The following is an 18,557-nucleotide window of genomic DNA, read 5'->3' on the forward strand; positions in this document are numbered from 1 at the left end:
TTTTGCTTGTTTGCTTTTGCTGTTTTTGCAGACTTTGTTAATTGTTTGCATTAATAATCAATAGTCAGATTAAGTCTCCAGTCACTGTCAGGCAAATCTTTTTTGACAGACTATGCACACAGCTGTAACACTTTTATTACAAGAGGACTATTTCTACAGAACATTTTAATGAAAGAATAAGAAACATTAATGAACATTCCAACACAGTAAATCATTATGGAAACCAGGATTACTCTGGGATGTGCACATTGATACAGTTGCAGAAAAAGTATCTGAACCCTTTGTGATTACTTGGATTTCTGCATAAATAAGTAACACAATAGACAAACACAGTCTGCTTAAACTTATACTTATACTTAGACTCAAAAAATAATATGTTTTCATGGTTTTATTGAACACAACATGTTAACAGTCACAATGAGGGGGGGAATGTATGTGAACCCCTAGGCTAATAACGTTTCTAAGAGCTAATTGGAGGCAGGATGTGATGAGATGTGATTGGATGTGTTGGTTAAAGCTGCCCTGCCCTAAAAATACACACACCAGTTTTGAGTTTGCTGTTCTTAAGAAGCAAGGCTTGATGTGAATCATGCCTCAAACAAAAGATCAAGCTCTCAGAAGACCTACGTTCAAGAATTGCTGACTTGCATGAAGCTGGAAATAAAAAGTATCTCTTATAAAAGTATCTCTAAAAGCCTATATCATGTGTCCACGGTAAGACAGACGCTCTACAAATGGAGAAAGTTCAGCACTGTTGCTGCTCTCCCTAGGCATGGTAAAGTCCTGTAAAGATGACTGCAAGAGCACAGCGCAGAATGATCTCAGAAAAGCTTTTGATACTGTTGATCATGTTTTACCACTAGGTTCTTTACATAAGATTTGTTTTAGCAATAATGCAACCCTGTGGGCCCAGGATTTCCTTTCTTGCAGGAAGCAATGTACGTCTCTTGGTAACCATAAATCAGTCCTACAGCCCATACCAAAAGGAGTCCCACAGGGCTCAGTCCTGGGTTCAGTTTTATTTACTATTTTTATCAATGATCTTGCCACCTCTACCTTAGACTGCAAATTACAACTTTATGCAGATGATTCAATCTTCTACTGCTCAGCAGATTTGGCACACGCTGCACTTAAATGCTAATAAAACCACATTCATGCTGTTTTCCAGATTTACAAATAGTTTTAAATTCCATGATAATTACTACCCTGACAGGATCCAGCATCAAGCAAGTCAGTGAGTATAAATACCTCGGCATCTGGCTGAATTAAAAACTTTCTTTTAACTCCCATATTTACAAACTCACCGTTAAGTGCAGACAAAAGCTCGGATTCCTTTATCAGAATGAATCACGTTTAACCACGTACACTAGGAAAAAAGTAACAACCATACTAGCAGTCCTGCTCTCAAACTATTAGATTCAATCTACCATTCTGCTCTGAGATATATTACTGGCGACCTTTACACTACTCACCACTGCACACTATATGATGTGTGCTCAGCTCGGTGGGATCACTGAACCTTTTTAAATGTCTAATTTCTAGGCGCCATCAGAAAGCCTGTGATTGGTTTAATTAATTATCTTTTTCATATTGTTTTATTTGTTTATATTTGTTTTATGTAATTAGTTTTTAATTGTTCATTCTTATGTTTTTATTTTGTTTCATTTGTTCATTATTATTCATTTTATCATTTCTTATCATTCTTTTCATCATTCTACTATTATTTTTTTACTTATGTTTACTTAGAAATTAATCAGTAATCAACAGTCACATGTCACTGTCAGATTAATCTTTTGACAGAACATCAGACTATTCACACAGCTGTAACACTTTTATTCCAACAAGAGGACTATTTCTACTGAACATTTTAATGAAAGAATAAGAAACATTAACGAACTTTCCAACACAGTAGAGCATTATGGAAACCAGGATTACTTTGGAATGAGCAGATTGATATGTAGACATAAGTGTACAGAAAATAGTGGACAATATCATTCCTCGTTAGTTTTACCTCTCGTCTGCCTGCCTCGCTTATATTATTATGTTTGCATCTTCATTAAGGTAGCACCTGCAGAAGCCACAACCCTATGTGTAAGTATCTGCTCTCAAGATTTCTTAAATGCATTTTTTTTTTTGCAGAAATGTATAAATCTCATAAAACACATCACTTCTTTTACAGGCTCAATGTGATGTGTGCCATTTTAAGGTGGAAGGGAAAATGTGGACACAAAATGAAATGATTTGTACTCTGGTGGCTGCAGTTGTGAGGAAGTAGCAGTTCTACAATAAACATAAATATTCATGCAGTGAACCAATACTTTGATGTATAACTTTGAAGTTAAAGTTCTGTTTTTTTTTAGAAGCTTTACTTAATTTTAAAGGTTTTATTCCATCGGTTTAAATTCATTTTAAGCAGTCTAGTTGTGGTCTCTAATATGTATGAATGCCGTGTGAGCTGTTTTTTTTGTGTGTGTGAAAAAAGTGCTCAGGTGTTTATATTTAGCCCTGCTTTAGATCACTGTAATAGTGGGCTCTTGCTCGCGCATGCAAATATATCACCTCTGATTGGCTAACAGCACAGCAGCAGAGAATGCCAAGCTGTCGCAGACCACCCTTGACAAGGCTGCCTTGTCAAACCGTGCTTCCCCTAGGGTAAACCTAGAGTTACTTACACAAGATAGCTAACGCTAACTTAGGGTGACCAGACGTCCTCTTTTTCCTGGACATGTCCTACTTTTGAGACCTAAAAAAATGTCCGGGAGGAATTTGAAAATCGTCCGGGATTTTGTTTGACTGCCTCAAACATCAGTACAGTACAGTGCATTGTGATTAGAATTGCCACGCCGTTCCATTCCACTCCATTCCAGGTTTCTCTGTATCGCAAATTAGTCACGCCCTTCTTCATAAATCGATTTACTTTACATTGTGTGTGTGTGAAGAAGAAAGCGTGGGCTTGCCAGTCTACCCCCGAGTGTTTCCAAGCAAAAGCACGTGTGTGTCCGCCGGTTCTACACCTTTTCTCTGCGGGGTACGTTCACAGAGCAGGAAACGAGGGACAGACAGGAATGTGTAGCACATAAACAGGTAGTAACGTTAGTAATGTTAGGATAACACAGGGATTTTGAGGTGATGGAGGTAATGTTAGTAAGGTAAGGATAACACAGGGATTTTGAGGTGATGGAGGTAACGTTAGTAATGTTAGGACAACACAGGGATTTTGAGGTGATGGAGGTAACGTTAGTAAATTTAGGATTACACAGAGACTTTGAGGTGATGGAGGTAACGTTAGTAATGTTAGGATAACACAGAGATTTTGAGGTGATGGAGGTAACGTTAATAATGTTAGGATAACACAGGGATTTTGAGGTGATGGAGGTAACGTTAGTAATGTTAGGATAACACAGGGATTTTGAGGTGATGGAGGTAACGTTAGTAAATTTAGGATAACACAGGGACTTTGAGGTGATGGAGGTAATGTTAGTAATGTAAGGATAACACAGGGATTTTGAGGTGATGGAGGTAATGTTAGTAAGGTAAGGATAACACAGGGACTTTGAGGTGATGGAGGTAACGTTAGTAACGTAAGGATTACACAGGGACTTTTAGGTGATGGAGGTAATGTTAGTAATGTAAGGATAACACAGGGACTTTGAGGTGATGGAGGTAACGTTAGTAATGTTAGGATAACACAGGGACTTTGAGGTGATGGAGGTAACGTTAGTAAATTTAGGATAACACAGGGACTTTGAGGTGATGGAGGTAATGTTAGTAATGTAAGGATAACACAGGGACTTTGAGGTGATGGAGGTAACGTTAGTAGTGTTAGGATAACACAGGGACTTTGAGGTGATGGAGGTAACGTTAGTAATGTTAGGATAACACAGGGATTTTGAGGTGATGGAGGTAACGTTAGTAATGTTAGGATAACACAGGGATTTTGAGGTGATGGAGGTAATGTTAGTAAGGTAAGGATAACACAGGGATTTTGAGGTGATGAGGTAACGTTAGTAATGTTAGGATAACACAGGGATTTTGAGGTGATGGAGGTAACGTTAGTAATGTTAGGATAACACAGGGATTTTGAGGTGATTGAGGTAACGTTAGTAATGTTAGGATAACAGGGATTTTGAGGTGATGGAGGTAACGTAAGTAATGTTAGGATAACACAGGGATTTTGAGGTGATGGAGGTAACGTTAGTAAATTTAGGATTACACAGGGACTTTGAGGTGATGGAGGTAACGTTAGTAATGTTAGGATAACACAGGGATTTTGAGGTGATGGAGGTAACGTTAATAATGTTAGTATAACACAGGGATTTTGAGGTGATGGAGGTAACGTTAGTAAATTTAGGATTACACAGGGACTTTGAGGTGATGGAGGTAACGTTAGTAACGTAAGGATAACACAGGGATTTTGAGGTGATGGAGGTAACGTTAGTAATGTTAGGATAACACAGGGACTTTGAGGTGATGGAGGTAACGTTAGTAAATTTAGGATAACACAGGGACTTTGAGGTGATGGAGGTAATGTTAGTAATGTAAGGATAACACAGGGATTTTGAGGTGATGGAGGTAATGTTAGTAAGGTAAGGATAACACAGGGACTTTGAGGTGATGGAGGTAACGTTAGTAACGTAAGGATTACACAGGGACTTTTAGGTGATGGAGGTAATGTTAGTAATGTAAGGATAACACAGGGACTTTGAGGTGATGGAGGTAACGTTAGTAATGTTAGGATAACACAGGGACTTTGAGGTGATGGAGGTAACGTTAGTAAATTTAGGATAACACAGGGACTTTGAGGTGATGGAGGTAATGTTAGTAATGTAAGGATAACACAGGGACTTTGAGGTGATGGAGGTAACGTTAGTAATGTTAGGATAACACAGGGATTTTGAGGTGATGGAGGTAACGTTAGTAATGTTAGGATAACACAGGGATTTTGAGGTGATGGAGGTAACGTTAGTAATGTTAGGATAACACAGGGATTTTGAGGTGATTGAGGTAACGTTAGTAATGTTAGGATAACAGGGATTTTGAGGTGATGGAGGTAACGTAAGTAATGTTAGGATAACACAGGGATTTTGAGGTGATGGAGGTAACGTTAGTAAATTTAGGATTACACAGGGACTTTGAGGTGATGGAGGTAACGTTAGTAATGTTAGGATAACACAGGAATTTTGAGGTGATGGAGGTAACGTTAATAATGTTAGTATAACACAGGGATTTTGAGGTGATGGAGGTAACGTTAGTAAATTTAGGATTACACAGGGACTTTGAGGTGATGGAGGTAACGTTAGTAACGTAAGGATAACACAGGGACTTTGAGGTGATGGAGGTAACGTTAGTAAATTTAGGATAACACAGGGACTTTGAGGTGATGGAGGTAATGTTAGTAATGTAAGGATAACACAGGGACTTTGAGGTGATGGAGGTAACGTTAGTAATGTTAGGATAACACAGGGATTTTGAGGTGATGGAGGTAACGTAAGTAATGTTAGGATAACACAGGGATTTTGAGGTGATGGAGGTAACGTTAGTAAATTTAGGATTACACAGGGACTTTGAGGTGATGGAGGTAACGTTAGTAATGTTAGGATAACACAGGGATTTTGAGGTGATGGAGGTAACGTTAATAATGTTAGTATAACACAGGGATTTTGAGGTGATGGAGGTAACGTTAGTAATGTTAGGATAACACAGGGACTTTGAGGTGATGGAGGTAACGTTAGTAAATTTAGGATAACACAGGGACTTTGAGGTGATGGAGGTAATGTTAGTAATGTAAGGATAACACAGGGACTTTGAGGTGATGGAGGTAATGTTAGTAAGGTAAGGATAACACAGGGACTTTGAGGTGATGGAGGTAACGTTAGTAACGTAAGGATTACACAGGGACTTTTAGGTGATGGAGGTAATGTTAGTAATGTAAGGATAACACAGGGACTTTGAGGTGATGGAGGTAACGTTAGTAATGTTAGGATAACACAGGGACTTTGAGGTGATGGAGGTAACGTTAGTAAATTTAGGATAACACAGGGACTTTGAGGTGATGGAGGTAATGTTAGTAATGTAAGGATAACACAGGGACTTTGAGGTGATGGAGGTAACGTTAGTAATGTTAGGATAACACAGGGATTTTGAGGTGATGGAGGTAACGTTAGTAATGTTAGGATAACACAGGGATTTTGAGGTGATGAGGTAACGTTAGTAAATTTAGGATTACACAGGGACTTTGAGGTGATGGAGGTAACGTTAGTAATGTAAGGATAACACAGGGATTTTGAGGTGATGGAGGTAACGTTAGTAAATTTAGGATTACACAGGGAGGGACTTTGAGGTGATGGAGGTAATGTTAGTAATGTAAGGATAACAGGGATTTTGAGGTGATGGAGGTAATGTTAGTAAGGTAAGGATAACACAGGGACTTTGAGGTGATGGAGGTAACGTTAGTAACGTAAGGATTACACAGGGACTTTTAGGGGATGGAGGTAACGTTAGTAAAGTTAAGATAACACAGGGATTTTGAGGTGATGGAGGTAACGTTAGTAAATTTAGGATTACACAGGGACTTTGAGGTGATGGAGGTAACGTTAGTAATGTAAGGATAACACAGGGATTTTGAGGTGATGGAGGTAATGTTAGTAAGGTAAGGATAACACAGGGATTTTGAGGTGATGGAGGTAACGTTAGTAATGTTAGGATAACACAGGGATTTTGAGGTGATGGAGGTAACGTTAGTAATGTTAGGATAACACAGGGATTTTGAGGTGATTGAGGTAACGTTAGTAATGTTAGGATAACAGGGATTTTGAGGTGATGGAGGTAACGTAAGTAATGTTAGGATAACACAGGGATTTTTAGGTGATGGAGGTAACGTTAGTAAATTTAGGATTACACAGGGACTTTGAGGTGATGGAGGTAACGTTAGTAATGTTAGGATAACACAGGGATTTTGAGGTGATGGAGGTAACGTTAGTAATGTTAGGATAACACAGGGATTTTGAGGTGATGGAGGTAACGTTAGTAATGTTAGGATAACACAGGGACTTTGAGGTGATGGAGGTAACGTTAGTAAATTTAGGATAACACAGGGACTTTGAGGTGATGGAGGTAATGTTAGTAATGTAAGGATAACACAGGGACTTTGAGGTGATGGAGGTAATGTTAGTAAGGTAAGGATAACACAGGGACTTTGAGGTGATGGAGGTAACGTTAGTAACGTAAGGATTACACAGGGACTTTTAGGTGATGGAGGTAATGTTAGTAATGTAAGGATAACACAGGGACTTTGAGGTGATGGAGGTAACGTTAGTAATGTTAGGATAACACAGGGACTTTGAGGTGATGGAGGTAACGTTAGTAAATTTAGGATAACACAGGGACTTTGAGGTGATGGAGGTAATGTTAGTAATGTAAGGATAACACAGGGACTTTGAGGTGATGGAGGTAACGTTAGTAATGTTAGGATAACACAGGGATTTTGAGGTGATGGAGGTAACGTTAGTAATGTTAGGATAACACAGGGATTTTGAGGTGATGGAGGTAACGTTAGTAAATTTAGGATTACACAGGGACTTTGAGGTGATGGAGGTAACGTTAGTAATGTAAGGATAACACAGGGATTTTGAGGTGATGGAGGTAACGTTAGTAAATTTAGGATTACACAGGGAGGGACTTTGAGGTGATGGAGGTAATGTTAGTAATGTAAGGATAACAGGGATTTTGAGGTGATGGAGGTAACGTTAGTAACGTAAGGATTACACAGGGACTTTTAGGGGATGGAGGTAACGTTAGTAACGTAAGGATTACACAGGGACTTTTAGGGGATGGAGGTAACGTTAGTAAAGTTAAGATAACACAGGGACTTTGAGGTGATGGAGGTAACGTTAGTAATGTAAGGATTACACAGGGACTTTGAGGTGATGGAGGTAACATTAGTAACGTAAGGATTACACAGGGACTTTGAGGTGATGGAGGTAACATTAGTAACGTTAGTAAATTTAGGATAACACAGAGATTTTGAGGTGATGGAGGTAACATTAGTAAATTTAGGATAACACAGAGACTTTGAAGCGATGGAGGTAACGTTTGTATAGTTAGGATAACACAGAGATTTTGAGGTGATGGAGGTAACGTTAGTAAATTTAGGATAACACAGAGACTTTGAGGTGATGGAGGTAATGTTGGCTCTATTACATGAGAATGATGAGCAATGGCTGATAAAAATATCAAACAGTCACAAGAATGAGAAGTGTTGGATGAGCACCAAGTGTATATTTCAGGTTCATTTTATTTTAGATATTTAGGTTAAAGGTGTTGAAAGGCTGCATAGTTTGAGTTTTGTAGCCTCTATGCTGTGGTTCAACATGTTCTAAAAAACACTAAAACAAGTGAAATAACAGATTTTAAAACTGACAAATGATCAGTTAATTTAAAAAGTAAGTGTAAAAAATATAAAAGTAATGTTAGCAAAAGGTATGCCCACAGTGAATAAGAGTAAAACAGGGTCAAATGCTTTTAAGACATAGTTGCACTGCATGAATTCATAAAGCAGCCCTGTTTTGTAGCTTGATACACACCTTTAACCTGAAAAATTAGAATTGAGCTGTTATATCAAAAATTCATCGGATTAAGAGAGCAGCTGCTAAAATACCATTACAAACCAGCAAACAGGTATTTGAAACTGCTGGTGCCTCTGGAGTCGCGCAAACCTCAAGGTGTAGATCCTTCAAAGGCTTGCACTTAATGTCAGGTCACATTTAAACAGCAGCTATGGGAAGGATATTCTGACATCCTGCAAAGAAATTCAAGCAGACACTCACATGTTTAATGGATGCAAGAATTGTGAAGGTGATATCAAAGAAGGTTCCTATGTTAACATGTAACTTGGCCTGTTAGGATGTTTTTGTTTGAAATAGCTTTTGATTTCAGTGAATGTGACTCCTAATGTTGAAAATTCAACAAATTACCATTTTTAGTTCTTTATAACCTATAAAATGTTTTGAAATTCTGCTGTGCATAATAATTTCGAACAGTGCATTTACTTAATAAATTATGATACATTGCCCTACCGTACACAAAAGTAGATGGAAGTATAAAAACAGTAGAAAAAATCAGTATTGGCATCAGTGTCGGAAATACTGGCCCTGTATTTACTTGGTATTGGATCCAAACCAAATTTTGCAGTATCGCACAGCCCTACAGTATACTAGATCTGTGTTACATTTGAACTCAGATGTCAGAATTTTCAAGCTTCACATAGGGAATTTTGCCTGAAATCATGCTTATATAATATGTAAATTACATGTAAAAGCAACATTTCCAATTTATATCTCTAGTTGAAACAACATATGCTATTTAGATTTTTAAGGGGGTCAACAAAGAGGCTCACTTACATTGTATAGCTTGCAGTTTGGATATTTATTCACTGTGCTCAATAAACACATGACAAATGTTCAGAAATAAATTCTCTCAAAATGTCATGCTCAATATTAATGGGTGGGAAAAAATATAGATATCAAAATACATCATACCGTTTTTGATACATTATCTATATGTGGTGTAAAATCCTTAAGACTCACCACCTAGTTTGATTTTCTAAAGTCAGTGCTTCATTACTCCACATGGCGGCGCTATAATCAAACAAATATGGTAAACTTTTGAAGAATATTGATTGTTAAATTCTGTGAAATTGACACCAATAAATTCATAATTCCTGGTATTTAATTATTTAGGAGTATTTTATCCTCTTTAGTAAGACAGGCGGCACAAAGTACTGTAGAGAACTGTCTGGTGAATCACAGTATTGTGATATCATCATTATCATGGGTGGTGTATCGTGAAATCATGAGATGCCCTCTGATTCCCACACTTTCCAATACTGTGCATATCTTATTTACAGCTACAGTGGTTGCTGGAGATCATTTTAAGCCTTCATTTACTTTTTCTAACTTGCACTGTGGATTATTACTCACTGCGCTGAACTGAGGACATGACTGGTACATCTGTGTGGGCATCCATTTAGTTTTTTAAGATGTGTGTCTATGCTATATTATATTAGTGACTTTGGTAGCGATAACTATTAAGTGCAGTTAATACCTCAATTCCTTTGCATTTTCTTACAAATCTTATGAATTCATTTAGTTCTTTAAGCATGTACACAGTTTTTACTTGGAAAAAGAGAAATATTATCAGCCCGTGTTCCTTCACCAATCGATCACAACTACCAGCTGCAGCTTCTTCACACACTGTGATATAGCAGAACAGTAGAAATGAAAAGGAGAGAATCTGTAAGATCAGTGTTTATTCATTTCATGTATGCCTCACAAAACACACAATAGAAAAGGGTCTTAAACAATAGTAATATATATACCTGGAATAAATAACTGAAAAAAACTAATTCACTCCATTTTGGGATTGTATGGATCTGTTTGTTTATTTACTGAAAGATGCAAAATCTAAGCAGAAAAGACTGGTTTGCCTGTGTGATCTACCTACATAACTGCAGACAGCAGACATTCATGGGAGCGTTTTTTTTTTTTCCAACATCTGAACTGGAAAAAATAAATCACTGAACCTACAGTTAAACATAGTTTAATATGGTTGTTCTTTGGAGCTGAGGTCTGAGCTCTGATCTCCAAGACGCTAAAGCTTGGCTTGAAGTAGTATGCTGAATAGTAGGGCTGCACAATATTGAAGAAAAGAAAACCCTGAAGTTACAATATTGTTTTATTCTGGGATGTATACTGCAATATTAAAAAATACACAAATTGCACAGTCACAAAAATGATAACACTGTGTATCCAAGATTGTAGAAAAATATATAATATTGGGCAGTTATGATAAGTCTCTAGTTGATATTATGGGTGGGAGTGTATGATATATAGTGCAGCACTACTAAAGCAATATGAGCTAAATCACAGTTCATCAGCATCAGCATTGTTTACCGCATTGTTTACCGAGTGTTCAAGTGATACATCAAGCAGGTCAGAGATGTGTTCCATGGAGCTCTAAACACTCCACCAGATAACAGCCTGTAAATAGCAAAAACAGCTATTTCAATAACATGTATACAGGAGACCTAGTGTATATAATAATAAATAAACAATTTAAAGACCAAACACATCTTCTAGGTCCTCATGTCCCTCATATTTAAATATTCAGATAAATATTTAGTAACCAAATGTTGGAATATGGCCATATTCCATTGTCAGTAAAAAGCAAAACTAAGCAAAAACCATAAGCACGTCATAAGCACAATCATATAAAATAACATATGAATAATGCTTAGAGTAGGGGTGGGCAATATGGCAAAAATTGTATATCATGAAACTTTGACATTTGTATTTTAATATGATCTGCATTACAATATTTGGAAAGAAAATGCACATATATTTGTATAAAAGTCATTCATGCATCTCCGAAACAGTAACTTTACAGGCGAGAACAAACATTCTTAACTTTCAATAGAAGGTAATGTGAAATTAGTTTATTCATTTTTATGTAATTATGGAGAATTTCTATTGGCCCAATCATCAAGCAATTTTGACACAGTATAAGGGACAGTTTGTGTGTTCAAAGTATAAAATAAAAATTAACAAAAATGGAGATTTGTTTTTTTTCATTGGTCAGCAATGATATGCTATACATCATATGAATACCGATATGCAAAAACCTAGTATCTCTAAATTGTGAATAGGAAATAGGGACAAATATCTTCTCTTTTAATGGTGGCCATGCATTTTTGAAACATTCCTATTGGACCGTTTTTTATTTTTTTATAATGAAATTCTGACACATTTTTAAGATACAAGGTTTTTGCACAACAGTGACAATACACTTTATGGACAAAAGTATTGGGACACCTTCTCATTCACTGTTTATTCATTACCTGAAGGGCATTAAATAAGTATATCCTGTTTTTCTTGGAGTAACCGTCTCTACTGTCGGAGGAAAAGCAACTCTACTCGATTTTCTACAACTGCACTCCCAAACTTACAGCTCAGCTCAACAGTACTATAGATGAAGATCCATCACAGTTCCACAGTTCCACTGCTCCACAGCTCAATAATTATCTTTATATTTCCCACCTCTACCTCAGAGAGACTGACAACTGTGTCTCTGGAATTTAGAGCAGTGCTGTCCAATGTTTTCTGCAAAGGGTGGAATCAGGAGTGCTGCTGTTTGCCTGCCCTTTGCAGATATAATTAGACACCCTTGTTTTAAGGGATATATTAATTAATATTATCTGTGTTTGCACCACTATCAGTCCCAACAACTCCCTATTAAAGATTACTTTAAACTAGATCTAAATTATATCCACGTAGAAAAGAAAACAACGGAAATCTCAGTTACAACAAATAGCGCTTGGTTCTGTGGAGCAGGCTTAAGTATTAATAATAATAATAATAATAATAGAGGCAAGAGAGAATTATTAGTATTTAAAAGATAAAGAAAACTAAGCATAAATGCAGTTCTTGCTAAACAAACATAATAAAATAAAAACACAGATAACACAAGTATATGGAAACAACAGAGGCTTGACAAATAATATAATAAAATAAAACAAAACACAAAACAATAAGCGATGCTCACTTGCCTGGCTGCATTCACAACCATAAAAAAATAAAATTAATTATTATAAATGCTGTGAGACAATTAAGCCACAAACAAACAAAAAATAGTATCTCAGCATCTCAGCAATTTTTCCCCATAAGAAATATTCCAGAGAATTCCAATGTTTTTTTATTTTTAAATCTCAGACACAGCATCTGAATCATCCTCTGTGCTTTCCCCTCCTTTTGTCTCTCCAGTTTCCGATTCGCCGTTAGACACCTCTCTTTCCTGCTCCACTGTCACCTCCACCTGCTCTGGATCCACGACTGCGTCTCCTGCAGCATCCCCCTCCTCCGGGCCTGGCTGAGGCTCCTCCTCCTCTCCGTTCTCATTGGTTGGAGACTGAAATCCACTGTCATCGTGATGTCGAGGGCTGGAGTAAGAAGAGGGCGGGGCCAGCTCTCCGTCAGAGTCTAAGGTGCATTCCACCAGGCGCTCGCCCTCCTCCTCCTCCTGGACGGCGATCTCCAGCTCCTGGATGGCGCTTTCCACTGCAGAATCCCGGGGCAGCATCTCTGTGACTGTGGTGATGGCTTTTATCTCCTGCCCCTCCTCCAAAGGCAACATTCCATTGGTCAACGCTGGCTCATCACCTTCTTCTGAGAATGGAACAACCAACTCCAGCACAGGGTTGATGAGCAGGCGGATCTCGTCCACACTGTCTGGGGAGTCTGGGGGAGGTCCGTGGGGCTCGTGGTGAACATACTCCACGGTGTTGGTTGGCTGCTGATGGTGGACATTCTCTGCTGTGCTGATGGGCTTCTCCTGAACATCCTCAGTCACCTCACTCTCCTCAGGTATCTCTTCCACCCCAGGGACCTCCAGGCACGACCCGTAGGGTAAAGGTCCCATGCCCTCCAGCTGAATCATGGAGACCACCTGCCTGCGTTTTCGGTTGCCCCCTCGGGCTGCCTGTTCCTCCTCTCCTCCTCCGTACTGCTGGGCCCAGTCAATGGGGCCTTCCCCGAGCAGGTGTAGGTTAGGGTCGCTGTTGGTCAGCACAATGCTGTCCCTGTAGAGGTTGTGCTTCCTCTGGACAGCTGCCTCCTTCACCGCTGCAGACAACAAGCACACACAGAGGGTGAGGATCAAGGGCGGAGAACAATACAGTACCATAAATATCCTGCAATCAATGTTGGAATATGGCAATATTTTATTGTCAGTATAAAAAAAGTGAAAACCTGAGTAAAAAAACAAAACAACATTAAAACAAGAAAATAACCCACCGTCATTAATGCTCAGAATAGGGGAGGGCGATATGGCAAAAATATTATATTGCTATACTTTCATGCATTACAATATATATATATATATATATATATATATATATATATATATATATATATATATATATATATATATATATATATATATATATATTTTTTTTTTTTTTTTTATAATTGTTTCAATTTTTCCCATTTTCTCCCCAATTTACACAGCCAATTACCCATTCCACTCATTAGGACTCCCCCATCACTTGTGATGCCCTCCAACAACAGGAGAGTGAAGACTAGCACATGCTTCCTCCGACACGTAAAGTCAGACTCCACCTCTTTATGAACGGCTGCTGATGTGCTCGGAGAAAAGCACAGCGACACATTTCTGGGCCTTCACTTGAAGCATCCATTATTTAGTCATTTAGTTAATTAATGCATTTATTTAAATCAGGTGTTGGTGGAAATTACATCTGCAAATACATGCAATGGGCAGAGTGGCCCATAGATGTGTGGAACCAATCCTGTGTTCCTCTGATCAATCTGGAATGGATTTTTACTTTCTGAACCTGGACTACCCACTGCTATGAATGAGGACTGCAATAAGGTTGAACCTGCACACTCTTACCCATCATGATGTCTTTGGTCACAGATTGTAGTACCACCTCCTCAAAAACGTTCTCCACCAAAATGAAGCGCGACAAGTCCTCAAAGATGAGCTCTCTGAACTTCGGCAGTTCCTGAAACACAGACATTGAGAGATGGAGGACATTTTAGACGTGGAAATGTGGAAACCCGCAAACACAGAGCGGCAGATGCAGAAGCTGTAGAATGAAAGTGGGCATCATACTCACAGAACTATAAACTGGGTAGAGCTGTTTCAGCATGTACGGGATGATGATCTGCAGGAGTGCTTCTCTAAAGAACTTCTTACGCACGGTGCTGCTGTCATAGTCATATTTCTGCAGGTGGAAGAGAAAAATAGAAAGTAAAAGAGCTATATAATAATTGAGCTCACTTGTTTTTTAGATAGCAGAATTCTTTTCCCAGCTTCCTCTTGAAATGAAAAGCCCTCCCTCAGTGTTATCATGACTTGCTGAAACACAGAAATCTTGGGTTACTGCCTCACCTTTATCACACGGTCCTGACAGCGCTGGATGACTTTAAAGAGCTGATCTCCTGACTGTCCGTCCAGACTCTGGTGCAGCAGCTGCTCAAACGTGTACACGGCATCGTCCATTTGCTGTATCAGTGGAGAAATGTAGGGTAGTTTATGGCCATTATACAGATACAGTATTGAACAGTATACGGAGTATACAATGTATAAGGGCTATTATATCATATAATATAAGTACCGTGTGTCACAGTTGCATTACATATTTAGACTATACTAAAAGTAAAGTAACAGTAGAGAAAGTGTACAAAATGTACTTTTATGTAGTAGCAGTGTAGTAGCAAATTGCAGTGTATAAATGTATTCCCAGGGTGGAGTGGACAAATACATAACAATTATAAAGACAAACAGTGTACATAAACAGCAGTATGTCAACAGAGCAACCAGTTATTTGAGTTTCCAGCTGCACATATTATTCAGAAATGTATGCCGTCTGAAAATGGCACCCTTCACACCTGAGACAACTAGAGCAGTTTGCTCATGAGGAGTGGGCCAAAATACCTGCTGATTGGTACAGAAGTCTCATTGACAGTAACAGGAATCGGTTGATTGCAGTGATTGCCTCAAAAGGTTGTGCAACAAAATATTAAGTTAAGGGTACCATCATTTCTGTCTAGGCCTGTTTCATGAGTTTATTTTTTAAATAATTCAGTTGAAGCCTGGTTAAAAAAGCAATGTCTGACTTATACTTGTTCATTTTTAATAGAATTTTTATTTAGAATTTTTGTCAGATTTAAGTTATTTCTGTGACCATTTGGGGGTTTTCTTTCATTAACCGAGGGGTACCAACAATTTTGTCCTTGTGTGCATTATATACACCATAACATATAATATACATTTATTCTCATCCCACAGTCTCATTAAATTGTACATTTTTCCCTATGCTATACTGAGTTTTGCCACATGATGGTGATGTCTTCTCATTCACAACAAGGCCTATAAATCCTTTACTATTCCCACTATTTCTATCCTCTTTAAAACAAATTGTTCCTCTTCCTGCTGCTTTGTGGCACTAATCAGTCATCATTGCTCTTTGGCCAATGACTCAAAACACATGAACTGCATTAGAGAATACAGTACTTCAAGTAAAACCATACAGTGTGAAACTCAATGATAAAATGACAGTTTATTCAGACAGAAGGAAATGAACTGACCTCTCTCATGAGGATCTGGCCTCTCTGAATGAACACGGAAGGACTGGACACTTCGAATCTCTGCTGCAGGCCTTCCAGACTCAGCTGCTCCATTTTCTCATAGCAGCTCTGCATCTTTACTGGGTGGAAGGCCAGCATGGAAACTTTCTCCATGTGCTGAAGAGACAATGACAGGAAGATAAATCACATCTGTTTGGATGGGGTTCTATTTTCAGGTGTTTTTACACACACTTATCAAATTTTGTGTTTTTGTTGTTACACCAGCTGTGTGAAAGTTCAAACGTACACTTGTTGTAACGCAAGGTTCACAAGCCACATTGCTGAAATCCAATTTTGTGCTCAGATCAGATTTGTCTATTTTGATGGTTCACATTCACAAATGTGAGTGATCTGTATCGGAGTGTAATGTGAACAAATCTGTTCCTGAAACGCCTCACGTGCACATTATACGTGTGTAAACGTCGCTTTCTTCACTAATAACAAAAAAACTCATATTTGAGAGGCGACTTGTAGCGAAGTGTAGCGTAGTGAAGAGTAAACAGCTGCTCTGAAGTTGCACCATGCTCAGGTTTGCACCAAGAGATGTGTGGGTACGAGAGAGAAGCATGTAGCGCATGTGTAAAAGAAAAAGATGCATGAATTATGATTTAACAGTTCACATTCATGTTGTATGTCCATAGATCGAATACGCATTGGATTTACGGACAAATCTGATTACAAAACAAAAAAAAAAAAACAAATTGGCACGTTCACACAGCCATGAAAAATTTAGATTTGAGTCACTTCAGCCTGTAATGTGAACGTTTATACGTACGTTCATAATTATGCATTGGATCATTGACCTTACAATTTTGCATAGCCCTAAAAGCCTATTTATATTACATTGCTGTCCAATGAAATGCAAGTAACTCAATTTTTGTTAATTGGTTTACAAAATACTTTGAACACAGAAATTCTCCCTTAAACTGTGTCACAATTTCTATGTGCATGGGCAAGAGAAAGAGAAATTCTACCAAATGACCTGAAATAAACTAATTTTACATTGACTGAAACTGAAAAAAACAAGCATATGCTAGTAAGGATAGTTTGATAAAACCTTAGTTAACTTAGTTAATTTGTTTCAGAGTCTTTACAAACTCTAAACCATATAGAAAAAAGCGATTCTATCTGGAAACCAATCGGACCATGGGTTAGTGGACCAAGACCACCTCTTTTGGTTGGACCCAAGTGTGGTTTATATTGTAGTAGGCAGCTTGTAGTCTCCTCACCTTCCCTAGAGCCTCTTTGCCTCCATCATTGAGCGTGTTCTTGCTGACCTCCACCATCTCACGGAAGAGGACGTCCCTGACCTCGGAGAAACCTCGGCTCACCGGCTCCATCAGAGCTTCCAGGATGGAGGTTATGTAGGGCTGCACACTGCTCCTGAGGAGCTGCTCTGCCCGGGAATGCACCAGAGCTGCAGAAAAACAAACCAAAAACCATCAACCTTTAAACTACTTAACCACAGACAACTCTTACACCAGCAGAACACTAGGAGTGTTTCTTTTTTAACATCTACAGCTGAACTGGACAGATCTGTGTTGGAGAGCATAGCATATGTAAAAAGAGCAGCACTCTACAATATAAGAACAGTAGATCAAGTAAGAAACAATAAATGGGAAGCAGGTTATGGTTAATATCAATATATAGCTTGAGAGTTTCACAAAATTTCATATAAATCTACACTGGAAAGGATCCAGGATTATATCAGATATACAGTAATAGTACTTTTATTTTAATGGTATCCAAACAACTGAAGTTTTGAAGTATTGAAGTTTTTCATACCGCCATCAGATTATATGGCGGTATACGGTAATACCGACGGGGGGAGGTTTTATGTATATTATTTTATTTTTGTACCTGTGTGTACATTATTTCGTTTTAATATTTTAGAATTCGTTAGATTATATTTCCTTAAGCATTTTGAGCCTAGTTTAGTTAGTTATTTTCCTATTTCATATCTATCCACCTGCGGAGCTTTATACATGCGGATGAGCTCGCGTTTACGCAGACAATCTAAACTCTAGTATGCAGAACTATATTATTATTGTTATTAATTTTCCATTCTTTTAAATAGCAGGATACTTTGATTTTTATTTCTCTGCCCGGACCCGACCCGGCCCGAGGAAAGTAATGGAAAATCTCGGGTCGAGTCCAGGCTCCAGAAAATAGTCTGATGTTTGTCATCTAAATTTTTAATACTATTTTTATGTTATATAAAGCTATGGCCTGATAATCACCATATAGCTAAGTAACAAAGTATTATTTTAAACGAAAACGAACAAAATAACAAAAACTGAAAGTGAAAGTTCTCCTTAACTGAGACTAATAAAAACAGTAAAATTGAAAGAAAAAACT

The 18,557-nt window shown here is 38.1% G+C and overlaps 1 protein-coding gene across 1 annotated transcript in view; it reads right to left on the reverse strand.

Moving 5' to 3' along the window:
* Nucleotides 1-10,289: 10,289 nt before the first annotated feature.
* The window catches only part of niban2a (niban apoptosis regulator 2a), a 63,249-nt gene continuing 54,981 nt past the window's right edge, over nt 10,290-18,557 (reverse strand). Inside the window, exons 9-14 of the mRNA XM_007230829.4 lie at nt 17,429-17,616; nt 16,161-16,316; nt 14,962-15,075; nt 14,687-14,794; nt 14,461-14,572; nt 10,290-13,673 (exon numbers count right to left, since the gene is read on the reverse strand). Coding sequence (XP_007230891.3) covers nt 12,754-13,673; nt 14,461-14,572; nt 14,687-14,794; nt 14,962-15,075; nt 16,161-16,316; nt 17,429-17,616 — 1,598 coding nt within the window. The 3' untranslated portion in view covers nt 10,290-12,753. The remainder of the gene's footprint in view (nt 13,674-14,460; nt 14,573-14,686; nt 14,795-14,961; nt 15,076-16,160; nt 16,317-17,428; nt 17,617-18,557) is intronic.

The sequence above is a fragment of the Astyanax mexicanus genome, chromosome 17, assembly GCF_023375975.1.
Source record: "Astyanax mexicanus isolate ESR-SI-001 chromosome 17, AstMex3_surface, whole genome shotgun sequence".
Classification (NCBI taxonomy): Eukaryota; Metazoa; Chordata; class Actinopteri; order Characiformes; family Acestrorhamphidae; genus Astyanax; species Astyanax mexicanus.